Raw genomic sequence first — 17,901 nt, forward strand, 5'->3', positions numbered from 1 at the left:
TATACCATCTGTCTCCTTGCCTCATGATGGCCCTTGAGATCACATTGGTGTACCCAGGTAATCCAAGAATATCACCTCCCTTCCCCTACCCATGCCTGCCTGGCTCCTCTGTCATGCCAGGCAATAATCGGGGTATGTTCCCGGGAGATACTGGCTTAGTCCATTTGGAATGTAAGAAGATAATAAAGCTGCCACCTATACCAGTGGATTGTGAATGCTAACCTGGAGGGCAGTTCTGGGCAGGGCTCCCTCCTTTTGATGACTTTCCACACAGGTCAGGGAAGCTCCAGCCATCTGAACCAATGCTGCCTAGCTTCATACCCTGACCCTGTCCAGGAGACATTAGACAAAGTGTGATGCTTGCTCCTACCTCTCCTCTGCCTGCCTACCCGGATGCCCCCCCACCCCCGAGGACTGGAGCCTGCAGACCCCAACTGCTTCTGGCCACAGTGCTTGTCTTGAGTGCACTTTACGTCTTGTTTCTTGCCCCAGGGCCCTCACCCTCCATTAGCTTCCAGCAACTACCTGGCTTCCAAGCCCTGAAGATGGATTCTTCCCAGCAGATCTCCCCTGAGACATTCTGGTGCCGGCTTCCTTCTCAGCTCCATCCTCTAAGTGAGGAAAGAGAAACTCAGAGGTTTAGGACCTGCTGACCTCACAGCAGGTCAGAGCAGTGGCTTGACTCAGGAGTCAGTGGTTCCCAGAGAAAGTCCAGGTCAGGGACCCTGTCTGAACATATGGGAGTGTCCTTGCCCTCATCAGTCCCCTCCTCCCAAGGTCCTAGTTGTTATACTTTATGGGTGTAACTTCTGACCTCAACCTCAGACTACTCAAATGCACTCTAGCTTAAGTGAGGCTTCTCAGAGGCGAGATGGAGACCCCAGAGGGTAACGGGACACTCTGCTTTGGTCTAGCCTCCAGCTTTCCCACCTGAATCTCGGCCCCCAGCCTGAGTGCTAAGTTCAGAGCTCAGTTGCCAAGTGCAGGACTATCTGGACCTGGAAAGGTGGGGTATACGTGGAATGACCTCAGAGTCCCACCAGGCTATGAGCTCCAAGAGCTCCCCACTGGGGAGGAGCACTAGGAGTGTAAGCACATGGAGTCCAATTTAGAAATTGTCCCTTGAAGGAGCCAGCAAGCCCTCCTGGGACAAGGGGAGATATGCTGTGATACTTCTGTGAGTCAAGGGATAGCAAGTGGCCATCACAGTGCACAGACACAGTGTTTGGGGCTGTGTTTATGTTCGGCTGCTTATTCTAAGCTAAGGACTGAGATTTTCTTTAGAGTGTGGGTTTGCCTTCTCTCCTGCCCCTCACCTCAGGATTCTGGAGAAAAATCGTTTAAAAAAGTATTTATTGTATTTTATATATTTGAGTGGTGTGGGGGGGGCTGTGAAGAGTGGAGACCACCAAGTGGGTGAGGTCAAGTGTGCTCAATGGAGACACCTGCCCTCAAGGTTCTCTAAGTCTCTGGCTTCATCAGGCTACTCAGCAGTTTGTGACTGAACCTCATTCAATGCACAAAATTTTATGTTAAAAATAAGCCACACAGAATGAGGTGAGCTCTGACATTTTTATGTCCCTCCCCTGAATCCCACCCTGTGTGTGGGCTGCTGTCATGTGTAAGCACTACAGGCTCAGCTCCCAGCACACAGCTCTTGGAGGTCTCAGTGGATGCCCACTGAAGCCTGAGGTGTGCAGCGCTGGGACAGCCTGTGTCCATAACCAGCCAGATCCTGTGGGTTCTACCATCTCTGTCCCTTTATGTGAATTTCAGCCTTTTTCCCTCCTTAGAACCTTCTAATTCTGTGGCTCCCTCTCTTCCACAAACCTCCACACATGCGCGCGCACACACACACACACACCTCTCCCTGAACAGGCCTGGCAGTACCTCACACACAGCAGCAGGATTAAGGGCTTTTCTGAGTCTTCTATGTCACCAATCAACACTCCCCTCCCCCATCCCCATCCACTTTAGGATGATGCCCCAAAGGGTTGCTTCCCAAAGTCCCATTGTCTAAATCTATCCTCCAAAGCCATGCCTTAGAAACAACCCTCAAACTCATGGGCTCCAAGCACTGAAAACGGAGACCACGAGGACTGGATGGCACCCTGGGAACAGGGCCTCCCTGTTGGTGGCCGCAGTTCTGTGCTTTAGAGGACACATTCCTTCCAGCTCTCCGTGGGGTACCCACGGCTATGTTATGCTGCAGTCAGATCATATAAGTAAAATAAATAATTCTTTAAAAATAAACTGTGACTCTGAAAAAGTGTCGCTCCATTATTTGTCAAAAGTAGACATTGAGACATTTGTTACAATTTAACTTATCTGTATTTTTATGTGTGTGGGTGTTTTGCCTGAATGTCTGTGAACCATGAGCATGTCAGGTGCCTTGCAGAGGTCAGATGGCCTGAAAATGGAATCACAGATGGTTGTGATATGCTGTGTGGGTGCTGGGAATCGAACCCAGGTCTACTTGAAGAGCAGCCAGTGCTCTTAACTGCTGAGCCAGCTCTCAAACCCCAGGGTGTGTTTTCAATAAGCCTTGTTTTTATTCTGCTATTGCAAAAAAAAAAAAAAAAAAAAAAAAAAAAAAAAACATTTTTTCACTGGTTTAAAATAACCACTATTTGTAAAGAATTCCACAATGGTCATTTCTTATCTGGGCTCCCCTCACAAACCCTTCACCTGAAGGCGTGATGGTTACTACATGGCCCACGGCAGCCTTACTTGTGCCTGATACAGCTGGGCTATTGGTCAAGTCTCTAGTCACCCCCTGTGTGGAACTTCCAGCCTGGCAGCTTACATGTCCTGAGTAGCATAGAAAGAGGGTGGAACCCCAACACACTGGCACTGCTCAGCTAATGGCGCTGGTTATATGCTAAAGGTTTGGTCCCCAGAATGAAAAGAGAGTTGAGGTGTGTCACTCGTATCAGTGACCAGGACCAAGCCCTTGAGCAATAGGACTCCAGAACCCTGGTGTGTCTCTATGTCTGCCCCACCCACAAGGTAAGCAGCCTGCTCACTATCCAGCACCCCACAGGCCTAGAAGCAGGTGCACCCAATCTAAAGCTGAAAATCTTTAGAGGGCCATGAACCCAAGCCTACCTTTTCTCTTTATAAGTTAATTCTCTCAAGTAGTTTACTACAGTGATAGGAAGCTAAGGTGGCTTGTGCCAAGCCTCCACTGTCTTCGTGTTTGCTGACGTCCATCTGGCTAAAACAATTCACATGACTGAGCCCTGAAGCCGCTGGGTAAGAGCAGAGTGTACCAGGATGTGTGTGCCTAAACTTATTATGGGCTATTCGAGTAACAATCTACCATAAGAGCATACTATCTGTGACAGTTAACCATGACTGTCAACTTGACTGGGTTCAGAACTACGTAAAGGACAAACCTCTGGTTATGTCTGGGAGGGCATTACTAGAGATGTTTAACATGGGAGCCCCCTAATGAATAAAAGGAGAAAGACCTGGCAGGCAGCAGCCATTGCTCTCTGTGTCTCTGGGCTCCCCTCACAAACCCTTCATCTGAAGGCAGGACAAGCGCCTCACACTCCTCCCTCATTGTCTTTCCTGCTGTGACAGACAGTACCCTTTGTGAGCCAAAATAAACCCTCCTGCATGGCTTTTGTTAGGAGTTTTGTTACACTAACCATAAAGCCAGCTGACTGTTACCAGAAACCCATTTTGAAATGGAATAACCGTAGCTTTGTGAAACTACCTGGGTGCCTCCTCACAAACCACTGTGGTCTCCTTTACCCTCTTGCTGCCTGGCCCACAGGCTGGCACTGAGAAATGGCACTCCAAGATGGCCTCATTCTATCATCTGAGCCAGAGGAGGCTGCAACTCTTATCCATATAGCATTACAGATGGCCATCTCCTTACCGGTGTGGATGGTTCAAGTCTACTTGCCTTCACCGAGTTGACTATGGGCTTCTGCAGATTGGGTCTGACTTTGAAAAGAGGAATGCTGTCCAACTGATTTAAAGGAAGGTAGTGCTGAATCGGCTCTGAGTAACTGACAGATACCCCAAATGCAGAGACAGTATTGACACCTATCCCTAATCCTTAAGCCATGCCTTCCTGGGGCCACCTGATTGTTTTTTTATCGAGCCAGGCAGTCAACTTCTCAGAACAAAGCTCTTGCTTTATGAACAGAAAGCAAAAGGGAGGCCAGTGTTCTACCGTGTCCTACAGTGAGCTGAAGACCTGCCTCAGTAGGGTTCATCTCCTCATGTCCCACGCAGGGGACAAAGTCAGTATGTGAGGTCACAGGGCATCGGTTTGGACCAGGCCTAACCTGTCCTGGCTTTCTGAATACTTCAGAGTTCTCCACCGTGTCTCCACTCTCAGCTCCATGGATTCTCAGGCTCTATCTGGGCAGCACTGTCCAGTCTAGGGCCTGACCAAGGATTCCTGGCAGGCTCTGTGCCTCCCTGCTCCAGAGCTAATGAGGAGCAGGCTAGGAAGCACAAAAGAAAGTCTCCACAATTCCCAGCAGAAAGAGCCTGAGAGCCCAGGCAGGGAACTTACATCCTGTTCAATGGACCACTGAGGCTCCCTGCCTGACAAGGCATGGCTCAGTCCTTGGGATTCCCTACCATCTGAGGTAGGGTCTTCTACAAACCAGAGGGATCCTGTTTGTAACTCTTCCAATGATGAAATTCTCCGAGGCTGGGATTATCTACACATTGATGTAATTGTGGTTACATAACTATATTATCTTTGTCAAAATCCACGGAACGGAATACCTGGAAAGCTTTCACCTCACATGACTTACACCTCAATAAGCCAAAGTTTCAAGGAACCACCCCAGCAGGGAACTCCGCCTGCTTACCCAGCACATGCCCCCCTGCTAGCAGTTCCCAGTGTGCTTCAAATAGCAAAGAGGAGACCTGATACTGAACACTCAGGATTGTGTTCAGAGCACGTTCTTCATGCACTCGACTTCCTCAGCTCTCAGAACCAACCAGGAAGTGTCAGAACTAATTTTCAGGTGACATCATAAGGTTCAGAGAGGTTGAGCAATTTGCTTGGGCCAAGGACAGGTGACCAGCAAGTATGGGAGCCAGAACTCAACAGGACTTCTTACTATCACGCCTGCCTCGCCCTACCCACAAACACCCACAGAAGCTACGGAATAGTGCCAGGTACTTCTACATTTAAGTGAGGCCCAGAGAGACCAGCCGATGTGCCTTAGCCAGCAAGCAGCAATACTGAGATTCAAAACAAACCCTGACTCCAAAGCTCCCTCTATTTTATTATTCACCAAGATGGGGATCCTCCCATCCCATCCTCAAGGATGCCATGATTCTGGAGGACTCTGCTTTCTAATTCTGCCCATCGAGTTGCCCTAGTCAAGACTACCAGAGGCAAAGCCCGAGGAAGAAATAGGTCTTGTGTCTTAATATCTTCAAAACGTCTTGCTCAGTTTGAGACAGGAAAGTCCAAGGCTATAGAGAAGAGCCTTTCCCAGGTCATCCATGCAGTACTGGGGGCACACCTGGCTTTCCTGGCTTGGGCAAGCATGACTCCCTCCAACTCCTGAGTTCTCTCAGCATTTTCTGAGGGATAAGAGGGAGTTTAAGGAAACAGTGTGCACCTGGGTGTGACCAGGCTCCTTGGGACAGCCTTGTTCCCAGGATCTGCTCCAGTGTCCTGCTGTGCGAGCCTTTGTAAGCTCTGCCAAGGATACATCCTCAACATGCCTCCCACAGATAACTGCTCAAGCCCCCCACAGAGGGTCCTCAAGTCGGTCGCTGATTTTAAACAAACTGGCGAGATGCAGCAGCGTTTGATGAGCATGGTGTCCCTTCTGCTGAGCTCTAACAGGGAGCCCACAGCTGGACCCGATGTCTATAGTCCCCTCAGATGGGTCCACTGGCCAGTTCCATGTACACAGACCAGGGCCCAGCATGCATCAGAAAAGTCAGCCATAGGTTGCTCGCCCTGCATTCTCACTGGAAGGAACCAGTGGTCCCTCACCCTGTGCAGCATGAAGTACTTGAAAAATTGTTTTCTCCGAGAAAGAATGAAAGGATATCTCTGACAGAATGCACAATCATCCTGTATGTGTGTGTGTGCAAGCCTCAGCTCGGCGCTCTGTCCTGCATTAGATGACTCAGGTATCTAAGCTGGAACCATGTTGGCAAAACCTCTAGCCATCAGAAGATGCGCCCACTGACTCTGCTCCTGGCAGCTGACTTTATCCTCCACTCAGGTGTGACTGTTCCAGGGTGTCTGAATGTACGCATCACTTTGTAAGAGGTGGAAATCTGGACTGGGGAAGACAGACGGAACAAACGGCAGACAGAATAATGGAAAAAAATATCCTTTGCGTAACCAAATACTGTCACATCAACATGGGCTCTTTGGTAGCCATAATGGCTACCACAAACTACACACAGTGGGCCTGCATGGAAGAAGGCCAGGTGTCAAGCGGGACAGTAGAGGTAGGGAAAGAACTGCCAGGCTCCTCACACAGACACACCTGTCCTCACACTGGCCTGGTACTGGTCGCCACTCCAGGATCTCTACCTTAAAGTCACCTCTTTTGCTTCCTCAGGCAAAAGAGATTTTTGTCTAATGTACTGGTGAGTGGCCTTTTACCAAAGATATTCTGCCAACCAGGCAAAAAGATCTGCAGCCACTGTGGCCAGGTGAGAGACAACACCCAGGGCTCCCACCTTAAGGATTCGTGGTCATGGCAATTTGGTTCACACTTCATGTCTCAGAATCAAGCTTTTTCTTTGAACACTGTTTGAAATGTAACCTCTGCAGGGAGAGACTAGCCATTAATTTATTAGTGGCAACCATGTAGGTTCTGTGTCTTCCATGGGGTGTTGTTCTGAGGTTCCCTGTGCCTCTGGGTGAAGGTCGGGAGAGGTGGTCAGCAGAATGGGCTCTTATCCCAGCTCTTCAGGGTCTTATCTTAGGGTAAGTCCTAAGTGGTCTGTTCCTATCCTGAGCTCAGAATCTGCTCACCTGGAAAAATTAGAGGACAGACCCAACCCAGAAGTGGGATAATCTGGGTCTCTGGCACTCTAACAAGCTCTGCTTTCTGACAGTCACGCCCATCTTTGCTGGAGACCAGGACTCCTTACATTTATGACATTTCCAAACCAGCCCACGAAGAGAAGGAAAAGAAAGGAAATGGCCAGTGGAAAACAGCTTTCAGAGCAGTGAAGCAGAGAGGCGAGCAGGAGGCCACAGGGTCAGACCGCAGCTCAGACGCCCACACCCAGCGTCCTGGAGAGAACCAAGTGTCTGGGGACAAGAACTACTGTTCTGCCTTCTTCATTACAGAGGAGCCAGCAAGACCCTGGAGGATAGGGTACACAAACTAGAAGACCATAAGGATGGAATTGTTTGCCAGTTCCTAGGCAATAAAGGAAGCTGGCAAAGTCCACAGCCCTAACGGAGCCCTAGGGCTGGGCAGAGAGCAGGGGCTGATGAAGCAGGAGCCCCTCTCCCCCCAGAGAATTCACAACCTGTTAGAGGAGAGAGGTTAAGCGGCCACTGTCTTAAAAGGCAAAATGGTGACCTGACACTACCCTCCTGGACCTTCTGTTTCAGCTATGAAAATCAGAACCCTGCAGTCAGAACTATCTAAGCCGTCCCGTCTGGAAACTCCCAGGAAGCAGTCTCCAGAGTATGTATACACAGAAATGAAGCAAGAAGGAACCAGGCAGAAGGCTCCACCCTGTTAGAGAAAATACTTTTAAATAGACCTGGATCCCCATGTGAATACAAACGTTTCTAATATGATATTATACACTTTCCTAGAAGCCTTTACATTCTGCAAAAACATACCCTTAAAAAAAAAATCACAGGATTTACGAGGGAAGCAGAAGCAGAGCTGGAACACTTTGCTCAACACCTTTGGAACCTTGTTACCAGAGTCTCCCCCAGCAGCCATTCAGAGCTGGTGTGGTTAAATTAGCTTTCCCAGCTCCCTGCAGAGGGAGAAACCTGGGCCCTTGCTGAGTAGGTGAGCATTTTCATTCTTGGTCTTGTTAAACACCCACCTGGCTTAACTGCTGGCTACCAATAGATTCTGGGGGAGGTGAAGACATTGTCTTAAACTCTGTGCCAGATGGTGACCTATAAGTCTCCAAAGGATAGTTTGTTACATGGACCATCAGTGGATTGGTAACAAAAACACAAAAAGAAGGTGATGTGGAAAGGGATCTGTTGGGAGGAGAGAGAAGGCAGGGGTGAGAGTAATCATATATGAAACTGCAGGAGAACAAATTAAACCAGCACAAAACAATTGTTTAAGACTCCCCACTATTTTCTCACAGGGATAATGTCTTCATGGCTCCTTCAGAGCCTTCATAACTTCTGTTGGAATGGGGTGGAAGTTTCTAAAACAGCGAGGATGTGCACCAAGTCAGGTGCATCCATAAAACTTCCCACTTTCTCTTTTAGTTTCTCATCTACTTCTCCTTACTCATAAGGAAGCTTATCCTGACCTATCAAAACACAGGCACAACAGGGAAACCACAGATAAGCCGGCATGACTCTCCTGGACACCGACACCATCCTCTGTTCATCACAGAGACGCAGACTGCAGCAGACACTCCCAAGCCTCAGACTGCTGCACTGCACTCCATACTTGCCAAGGGAGGGGCTCTGGCCTGCAGGCTCTTGCGACATATGAAGTGTTTTAAAGGTTGGACTTTCAACATTTCAATCCAGCTGACGCTGTTAGAGGAAACCTCACACATTCTTTGCAAAAATCTCCCTCCATTGCACCCCCTAGTATCTTGTCTGATCTAACTTTGTAACCTGCACTATGCGCCAGAAACACAGCAGATGATTGTCTGCTCCTAAGGAAGGCCTAGGGAAGCTTGTAGCATCCTCTTGTTCTATCTCTGCCATGGGACCATCACATTAGAAGCCTGAGCTGGCCTCCTAGAAGAGAAGAGCCTGGCTCAGAGCCGGCACTGCCCCCACACTCTCTCACTGTCCAGTGTGGAACAGCCGTGAATGAGCACAGGCAAGACCCCCTCCACCCCAAGGCACCTGCCCACAACATGGCCAGTAAAACAGACACAGTTGCTTTAACTCATTAGAGACTGTCTGAGCAAATCTATTGAGACATCTTTGTAGATGTTTCACTAGCTCCTTGATACTTTGATAGATTTCCCTATCTGGGAGTCCATAAATCTTTGTTTAGATCTTTATTTAGCATGGGCCTCTGAAAGGGGGCTGACTCAGCCTGAAGATGGCACTGTCTCTGAGGAACCTCCCATGATTGAGTCAAACCAAAGGTAAGACACCAACAAGGAACTTTCTCCAGCCAACAGAGCTCAAGGGAGACAGAAGACCTTCTAGCTAACAATTCCCAATCCATGCAGAGCTCTAAGGTCTGGCTAAGGCAGACAAAGTAAGAGCCCAACCACTCAGTGTATCAAGTCCTAATTCCCAGAGCCTATGGATATATGGCTCTTGGAACAACAACTTAGGACTCATGTCTGCTGCCCAGGAATCTAAGATAATACATCTGGGATGTTGGGATACGATACAGCTCAGCTGGTAGAGTTTTGCCTCACATGCATAAGGGCCTGGTTTCAGTGTCTAGCACCACATGAGCCAGGGGTGCTGGCACATGCTAGTAACCTCAGCATTTGTAAGGTGAAGGCAGGAGGATAAAGAGCTAAGACCAACCTGAACTATACAGTGAGTCTGTGGCAGCCTGGGCTAAAAAAGACCCTGTCTCAAAAACAACAAGAAGAAATAATGATAAATGAAATTGGGCTGTTTTAGATTATTACATTTGTAGTCCTTTTTCTGATGCCTTGGTTTCCCCTGCCTACAAGAGCCTATCTTAGAGGTTCATTCGTAATAACACTAGCAGGGGGTCAATAATGCAACTGTCAACACCAAACCTGTGCCCATTTCATGATCAGACTTGTTCTGTGTGCTTTTCTTGAATAAACTCAGTACCCACAGAAACCTACAAAAAAGACACTATTATAATCCACATTTTAAAAAATATTTATTTTATTATTGATTGATGTGTACGTGTGTGTCTCTGTGTGGGTTTGTGCACATGCATGCAGATGCAGAAGATGGTGTCAGATACTCTGGAGCTGAATTACAGGTAGTTGTGAGCCACCCCATGTGGACTCTGCGAATCAAACTTGGGTCCTCTGGAAGAGTAGCATATCCTCTTAACCTCTGAGCTCCAACCCCTATAACCCGCATTTTGCAGATGAAAAAGTTAAGCTTTTAAGAAAGCAAGTACCTTTTCAGGATGACAGGACATTAAATGATACAACATGAATGGATTCAAACTCAGGGATCCTGTTCCCCAGAACCCATGTCCTCACCAAGGACCCTGGTGATACAATAAAGTTACTGTTACTGTTGGTCAGCCTCTGTAGATCAGGTTAGACCAAGCTCTTTATAAATATCCTCTTACATCACCCAGAAGCAACAATATTAAACCTAGAGGTCAAACCCATCTGAACCTACAAGGGTGGGATTTTAGCCAACCCTTCTGTCTGCCTCAGCACACCCAGAGAGGGCAAAGATGAGGATACAAGCAGATGATTCACCTCCCCAACAGAGATATTTAGAAAGTGAAGGAGCTGCTGTTAGTAATCTGGGAATTATGTTTAGAACCATCCCAGCAAAGCCAGATACATGGACATGCAAAAGATAAGAGCAGCAAGAACAGGATCTAGTGTGTGGACAGCTCAGGGTTTCCCAGATGGGTGTCTTGGGGCAGCTGCTGTGCCAACAGACTTTCTCAGCTCTTAGGTCCCAGTCAAGGCTGAGGCCAGCCTTTAAACACCCAGGTCTAGAGCGCAGAACTGTGGGTGGAGCCCACTTGGGTGGAGGAATTCTCCTGAGGTCAGAAGCTAGACAGTCCTCCTGGATAGAGTCCAGGGATGCAAAGAACCCCACTGGCTGTCTGTTCAGAATATCCAATGAGAAGCTGAGAGCTTTGGTGAAAGGCCAACTGGGTGAGCAGCCTGAGACCTCCTGGGTTCTGGGCCTGCTGGACAAGGCTCTGCACTGGCCTTGTCTGCCCCTGCCTGGCTGTAGAAGTTTCAGGCTGGCCTTTCTGCACTCTGTGCCTCCTAGATGATAAAACACACCTGCAGACAGCTGCCCCACCCGACTGCACAGGATGGGGGTGATAAACACTGCAGTCAACAGCTAACATGGAACACACTCAGCACTTACTCAGAGCAGCTAAGGGAGTGAGGCACATCCAGTCTGAAGAGTGTAGTGTGAGTATTTTCACTTTATAAATGAAGAAAGTGAGGTGGGAATGGCTTTGGGAATCTGGGGGACTTGCCAGACAGTGGGGAAGCCAGGCCTGCCCTCTCTGCTCACTGTCCCTTAGAATCTTGTTGGAACAAGATTCTATTCCCTACTCGGCTTCAGCGCCTTGGTGATCGGAGGCCTGGAGATACACAGCCACATCTCTCATTTTCTCCACCTGATTTTAAGACTCAACAGTAAGCTTTGCAAATACATAGTCCTAGGCCTCATTTCCCGAAAGGTCCATTAGTTGGAATAGAAATGATTACACCAGTGTCATCAGTAACAGCCATCCGTCAAAGAGAACGTCTCCACCTGCTGCTGTGTCCTGCCTCGCTCTGGAGCTCTGTAGGCTCCCTGTGGACAGCCTAAGCACAAAGCCTTCTGTGGGCAGGATCATCTACAAGAAGGGAAACGTGATTTTAGACATCCTTGCCTCATGCTGTGAGTTCCTCTTGTTTATAGCAAGGAATACAATTTTTCATTTGTAAAATTGATATAGTCTTTCCAAAATAAAGGCAAACTTTTAAACAGTAGGTTGACTTTTAAAAGAAGCTATAAATCAGTCTTGTGTGGGTGGGGGTGTCCATATATCCACGGCAGTCAGAGCCTGTCTTCATATCGCCCAGAGAGGTCCTGCTACCCTAGAACCTGGACAGAACTCCCTGAGCCTCAAAGTCGCCCACTGCAGAGTCACCCACTTTATAGGTTATTGGTGAGGGCTGAATAAGAGCCAAACTGGAGAGTGCCTGTAGCCCTGGCTATTCAGAAGGCTTCAGTGTAAGAATCCAAGGCTTGTGTGGACTGCACAATGAGACCCCTCCTCAAAACAGAATTAGATGGTGACAGACACGGGCTTGGAGCTGCTACTTAAGAGAGACATGCTGACTCCGAACACATGGGGAGAGCAGAGGCCTGCCTGTTGCTACTCCCTGCCCCCACCCTAGATGAATAGGTCTCTTGGACACAAAATGTCTTCCATAGACTTCTGTAGAGGAGCAGGGAGGAGGCTGGGTTACCTACCAGCTTTGGTGAAGTGACTGAATCCTGAAGGTTCTGATAAGCAATGGATTCATTTCTTAATAGACACAGGGCTGAAGGTGGGCCTGGTTGGAGGAAGAAAGCTGAAGGCCTGCCCTAGAAGGGTGATTGCTCTTCCTGACCCCTTCCTGCCTGTTCCCCCCTCAACCTGCTCCCCTCAGCTTCCCAATTGGCTACTATGAGGTGAGCTCCTTTGTGCTGCAAGCTCCCTGCTACAATGTTGTGCTTCTCCACAAACTGAGAGCTAAAGATGATGAGTGCAAGCTGGAAGAACAATTCATTTCTCCCTTTAACTCGTGTCTTAGGCAGTTGTTTTTATCACAGCAAAGGAAGATAGGACTAATCCGGGTTGACACCAGTTGTGTGGTACCTCCTGGTCAGTGGCAAAAATGGCTGTATACTAGATGAGGTTTGGATGTAGCAGGTCTGGGAATACACAGTCTTGGCATCTAGATGACTCCAACAGGAAAATCAGCCAGAAGGGCATCCTGTGACCTCAGCCCCCAGGGCAACCCAAAAGCAGCCATCACACTCCTCACACGGCAGAGTATACAGGGGTAGAGAAAGAGCCCTGGGAGAGTACCCATGCCACTCCCAAGGGGCTGGCTTCAAAAAGGGCAGAACCTCGGGTCTAAAGGACCCAAACAGGTCTCCAAACAGCCCCAATGGGAGACTGGGGGTGTGGGGGTGAGGAACAGCTTGATCCACTACCACAGCACTGGGGAAACCAAAATCCTGGTGGACAGAGGCAGGAAGGCAACAAGAAATTCCCTCAGTGATAGAGTGATAAAGTCATTTCCTGCCCATCCCTTATCTCTGGCTGTTTCCAACAAACTCAGGCAAGTACCGTGTGTTTCCAAAAAACTCAGGCAAGCACCGTGTGTTCCCATCACACACCCAGGAAGCAAGGTCTAGCTGGTATCTGCATTCCAAGCGATGTTAATTCTCCCAAACCATCATCAGTGTGGCTGAACATCTGGGGAAAACAGACATCATGGCTTAGATAAGCCTGGGGAAGCAAAGAAGGCGTGTAGGGCCTGTCTCTCTGGGCCACGGACCCTGTTGGGCATTCTGGCTCTTCCCTGGGGAATCTCCTCTACTCCCCTAACTCTCTCTCTGAGGGATGCCCATGCCCTCTGTGCCCAGGGGAGCAGGTGCTGTCCCGGCCCCATGCTACTGGTTCATCAAAAAGCCCCTGAGATTTTTCTTGCCATCTAATTATGCACAGCGGCCATAAAGACGCTTTCTCCCTTACCAAGGAGGTCTATTTATATGATGAGAGAGCACTTCGCCCCCACAAGATTGAGCTGTCACTCAAAGCCTTGTTGAAATCAAAGCCTCATCTCTTTTGAGATGCCCAGAGCCCCACCCGCCTCTCCCCTCCAGCTTGGCCCACTTCTGGGCATCTGTGTTCACTGAAGTGCCATTCTGGAGTGGGCAGGATGTAGATGCCGTTCCCTGCTGCTGTGGTCCTTCACATCTTGCTGTTAAGAGTCACTCAACATACAATATTTACTGAGAACCTACTATGTGTCATACTGAGAACCTACTGTGTGTCCTTACTGAAAACAATGGAATGAAAGATAAGGCCCATGCCCTTGTAGAGAGAAAGGCAGTGAGAGAAGAAAGGTCACAAGCTGTCAGACTCCATGACTGACTCAAAACCAACTCCAGCGTCCGCTACCTGGGCAAGTTCCCAACTTCTCATAGCCCTCAACTGCCTCACTGTCGAAATGAGGTAACAATAATGCCAACCACAGAGGGTCGTTGGGGAACAACAGGATCCAGGCATGTAAAGCTGTCACACTGTCTGCTCTCATGATGTGCTACCTGAAAACATCAACACAGGCAGATTTCACTGACATGCGTGACTCTGAAGTTTCCTGAGAAGTGAGTTTCAAAGGATGAGTAAGAGTTTTCTCTGTCAAGAGGGATGTATCACAGGGGAGAACTTCATGTGTCAAGAGCCAAAGGGGTTAATAGGGCTTTAATAAACACAAGATACAGAAAGGTCAGGGATGGAGGCTACCGTGCAGGGAACATAAGTGGACCGATAGTCCAGAACCCTGATACCAAGACCTTTGCTTGGTCCTCTAAAAGACGGAAGGGAAGGCCTCTATTAATTCTATGTCTAGTCCCACAGACACACTTCATAATGCTCTGAGGGCCTATGACATACCAGGCAAGACCTAGGAAAGGCTGTGTCCTCTGACTCCAGCAGCCTGGGCTATAAGCCCCACTCAGCCCCTTTCCCAGAGTGCACCATGACACCTATGGCAGAATGGTGGCATATTGGTCACAAGTCCCCTCACTGAGTTGTCTGTTCAACACATGTGGCTAGGGGTAGGTGAGATAATGATGTTCTAAGTCCTTGATATGGGTCAGCACTTACTTTTGTTAAGATTAACTGCTGGGGTGGTGAAAAGCTCCACTCCTCCGCCAACTCCTGGAGAAAACACCTAGGCTTCCATTGTCTATCCAGCCCTGACCTGGATACCAAAGGAACTGTCCCACATTTGAACCACCAGGTGCCCCACCCATGCTCTCCTCCTAGGCTCCTGATACCATAACTCAGGTCACAGGGAGGGAAAGGACTTAAGGTCATCTCAGTTTCTGCAGTCTAACACCGCACACAACAAAGGTGACCCTTCAGATCTTATGAATTAACTAATTAATACTCTATTAAGGAACTTTGCTAATGCAGTAAAGCTGAGTCTTAAGGGTCACCTACTCACCAACCAGGTTCAACTATGTTCAACCAGGTTCTGCCCTTTTTGTTTCATTTCAACTCCACTCACCCCACCCCAGACCTTCCCCAACATGAGAAACCAATATTTCCCAAATACCAATATCCTGGTGCCTGTGTGATGCACTCATCTATCCATCTACCCATCCACCTCTCTGTCCATTCATCCATCCACCCATAGACGCATACATACATACATCTATCCATCTGCCCATCCATCTAGCCATCCGTCCATCCATCTAGCCATCCATCTGTTCATCCATCCATCTGCTCATCCATCCATCTGCTCATCCATCCATCTATCTATCCATCCATCCACCTATTCATTTGAATCAAGACCATCCTTAAAATAATCATCTGAAAAGCAACTACTTTGTCATCCCTAACAGTATGGTAACCACCAATGACACCAGTGAGGGCCGAATAGGTAGAATCAGATGGCCTGCATCCTAATCAAAGCTTCCTAAATCTGTGACCTTGGAGTCTGTGACCTTGGAGAGGTTGTTTACTTGAGGTTTAAATTTCTCATCAGTAAAAGAAATGCAGATAACACATTTATTATGACACTTGAGAAATAAGATAATGCATATTCATCACTGGGCAAAGAACACACAGTGGCAAAACATTAGAAGTAGATGGGACTCTACTCCTATTAGGAACTATTATTATCCCCCATATTGTGTGTGTGTGTGTGTGTGTGTGTGTGTGTGTATGTATCTCTGTCAAGTCAGAATTGGAGGCAGGGATGCACACCCATTCTCCAGCACTGATTTGTCCTGTAAATCATAAGGAGATTGCAGCTCAGAAAAGCAGATTGAGTTGCCAGGAACACTTGCCCTTCAGGTGACTAGGCTCCAGATGTTTCCCATACCAAGATGCCCTGGAATCTAAAATCACCCAATGAGAAACCCAGGTGAGCAGTGATATGTTTCCCATGATAGGTGTAGATCTGTCCCAGCTCTGTGTGTGTGTGTGTGTATGTGGGTTTGCTTGTGTGTATGCATGTGTATGGTGCATGTGTGTATTTGTGTGTATGTATTTGTGTATGTGTATATATGTATATATGTGTTTGTGTGTATGTATATGTGTTTGTTGGTGTATATGTGTGTATGTGTGTATGTATGTGTATATATGTGTATGAGTGTGTACATGTGTGTATATGTGTATATGTGTATATATGTTTGAGTTTGTGCCTGTGTATGTATGAGTGTGTGTGTATGTGTGTATGTATGTGTATATATGTGTACATGTGTGCATGTGTATATGTGTGTATGTGTGTATATGTGTATGTGTGTTTGTGTATATGTATGTGTGTATGTGTTTGTTGATGTATATGTGTATGTATGTATATATGTGTGTGCATGTGTGTATGCATATATATGTATATGAGTGTGTACATGTGTATATATGTGTGTATGTTTGAATGTGTGCATGTGTGTGCATGTGTGTGTGCATGTGTGTATTTATGTGTGTATATGTGTACATGTGTGCATGTGTGCATGTATGTGTGTATGTGTTCGTTGGTGTATATGTGTATGTATGTATATGTGTGTGCATGTGTATATATGTGTGTATGTTTGAATGTGCATGCGTGTGCATGTGTGTATTTTTGTGTGTATATGTGTACATGTGTGTATGTGTATGTATGTGTGCATGTGTGTATGTATATATATGTACATGACTGTGTGCATGTGTATATATGTGCATATGTTTGAATGTGTGCATGTGTGTGCGTGTGTGTGTGTGCGCGCGCATGTGTGTATGTGTATAGGATAGAAGCAGCAAGGTGATTTCACAAGAAATATCTGGGCTGGGGAGTGGGTGCACATCCCTGCCTCCAATTCTGACTTGACAGATCTTATACCCAACCTTGCATTTGGTATAACCACCCACTCGTTATCTCATCATGAGAGACAGGAAACTGGATCACTTACTCTCAAGCTTAAAGCAATTGTGACACCTTTCACCATCATTCTAAATGTTGTTTTTTTTTTTCCAATGTAAAGAAAAAAGGTGAGGAAAAACGAGTAGATCCAATTGCTTATTGATGCTCAGACAAAGCAACTGCCAGCAACTGATGTCCGTGGCCTGTGTCCACGGGCTAGGGAAGGTCAGGACAGGAGGCACAGTCAGGGTGCCTGTTTGAGTTGCACCGCACCGCCTGGGCTGGGGTTGTGCCTCTCCCCTCCGGTGAGCTCCCAGCCCCCACCCTGCACTCCTCAGCCACTGCAGTACTTGCAGGCTGGGGAGGCACCTCCCAGATCCGCAGGAACAATGGGCTGGGGAGGGGGCAGGTGCGGCTAGGAGAGCAAAAGAAGAGGGGGCTGTAGCCAACCCACACCAGGGCAGAGAAAACAATTGCCAATGCCAGCCAGCCAGCTGCTGCTGGCCTCAGTTTCCCCGATTTGGGACTCTGCAGAGCACAGAGCTCTCCCCCCAACCCCCGACCGGATTTCGCCTTAAGTCCCAGCATGTTACTGTCATCCTTGCACATCAGCTTGCTTGGAGCTTCTGGGAAACTGGCTCGGGCATCCACTCTAGCCAAGGCCCTGTAGGTCAGGGACACGCACAGCGCCTCCCGCAATGAACTTTCCCCACTTGAGATGCACAGGAAGAAGCCTGGAATCCTGACCAGCCCCATCCCCTGTGCCGGCAAAACCTTGATTTACAACTCTGGCTGGGAGAGCGTTTCATCCTTTTCCCGGATCCCCAGGCACTCCCTCCCTCACTATCTGAGCGGCAACCATGCTTCAAAAGACCCAGTCTACCATAAATGTAAGAAGCAAGGCTTCAATACTCCGCATGGGACACCCCCAACCCGCTCCCCGAC

General features: G+C 48.1%; 1 protein-coding gene and 2 long non-coding RNA genes across 9 annotated transcripts in view; 1 reads left to right on the forward strand and 2 right to left on the reverse strand.

The window, feature by feature from the left end:
- The window catches only part of Hspa12a (heat shock protein family A (Hsp70) member 12A), a 147,038-nt gene that overhangs the window by 45,502 nt on the left and 83,635 nt on the right, over positions 1–17,901 (reverse strand). For 2 of the 7 annotated variants that reach the window (XM_031390846.1, XM_031390844.1), the window contains one exon: positions 13,173–13,301. The exons of 4 other annotated variants lie outside the window; for them this stretch is intronic. In XM_031390846.1, the coding sequence (XP_031246706.1) occupies positions 13,173–13,215 (43 nt within the window). In that variant the 5' untranslated portion in view covers positions 13,216–13,301. Of the gene's footprint in view, positions 1–13,172; positions 13,302–14,009; positions 14,992–17,901 lie in introns of those variants that run through there. One more of the 7 variants, XM_031390845.1, reaches the window with a different exon arrangement.
- LOC116104054 lies at positions 11,245–13,131 on the reverse strand. The gene is made up of 2 exons (XR_004123690.1): positions 12,308–13,131; positions 11,245–11,684 (listed from the first exon to the last, which is right to left on the reverse strand). It is a non-coding gene; the product is annotated as an uncharacterized LOC116104054 (long non-coding RNA).
- Positions 11,411–17,901, forward strand: part of LOC116104056 — an 8,340-nt gene continuing 1,849 nt past the window's right edge. The window contains exon 1 of the long non-coding RNA XR_004123692.1: positions 11,411–11,728. This is a non-coding gene — a long non-coding RNA (uncharacterized LOC116104056). The remainder of the gene's footprint in view (positions 11,729–17,901) is intronic.

This window comes from Mastomys coucha, unplaced genomic scaffold (assembly GCF_008632895.1).
Source record: "Mastomys coucha isolate ucsf_1 unplaced genomic scaffold, UCSF_Mcou_1 pScaffold21, whole genome shotgun sequence".
Lineage (NCBI taxonomy): Eukaryota > Metazoa > Chordata > Mammalia > Rodentia > Muridae > Mastomys > Mastomys coucha.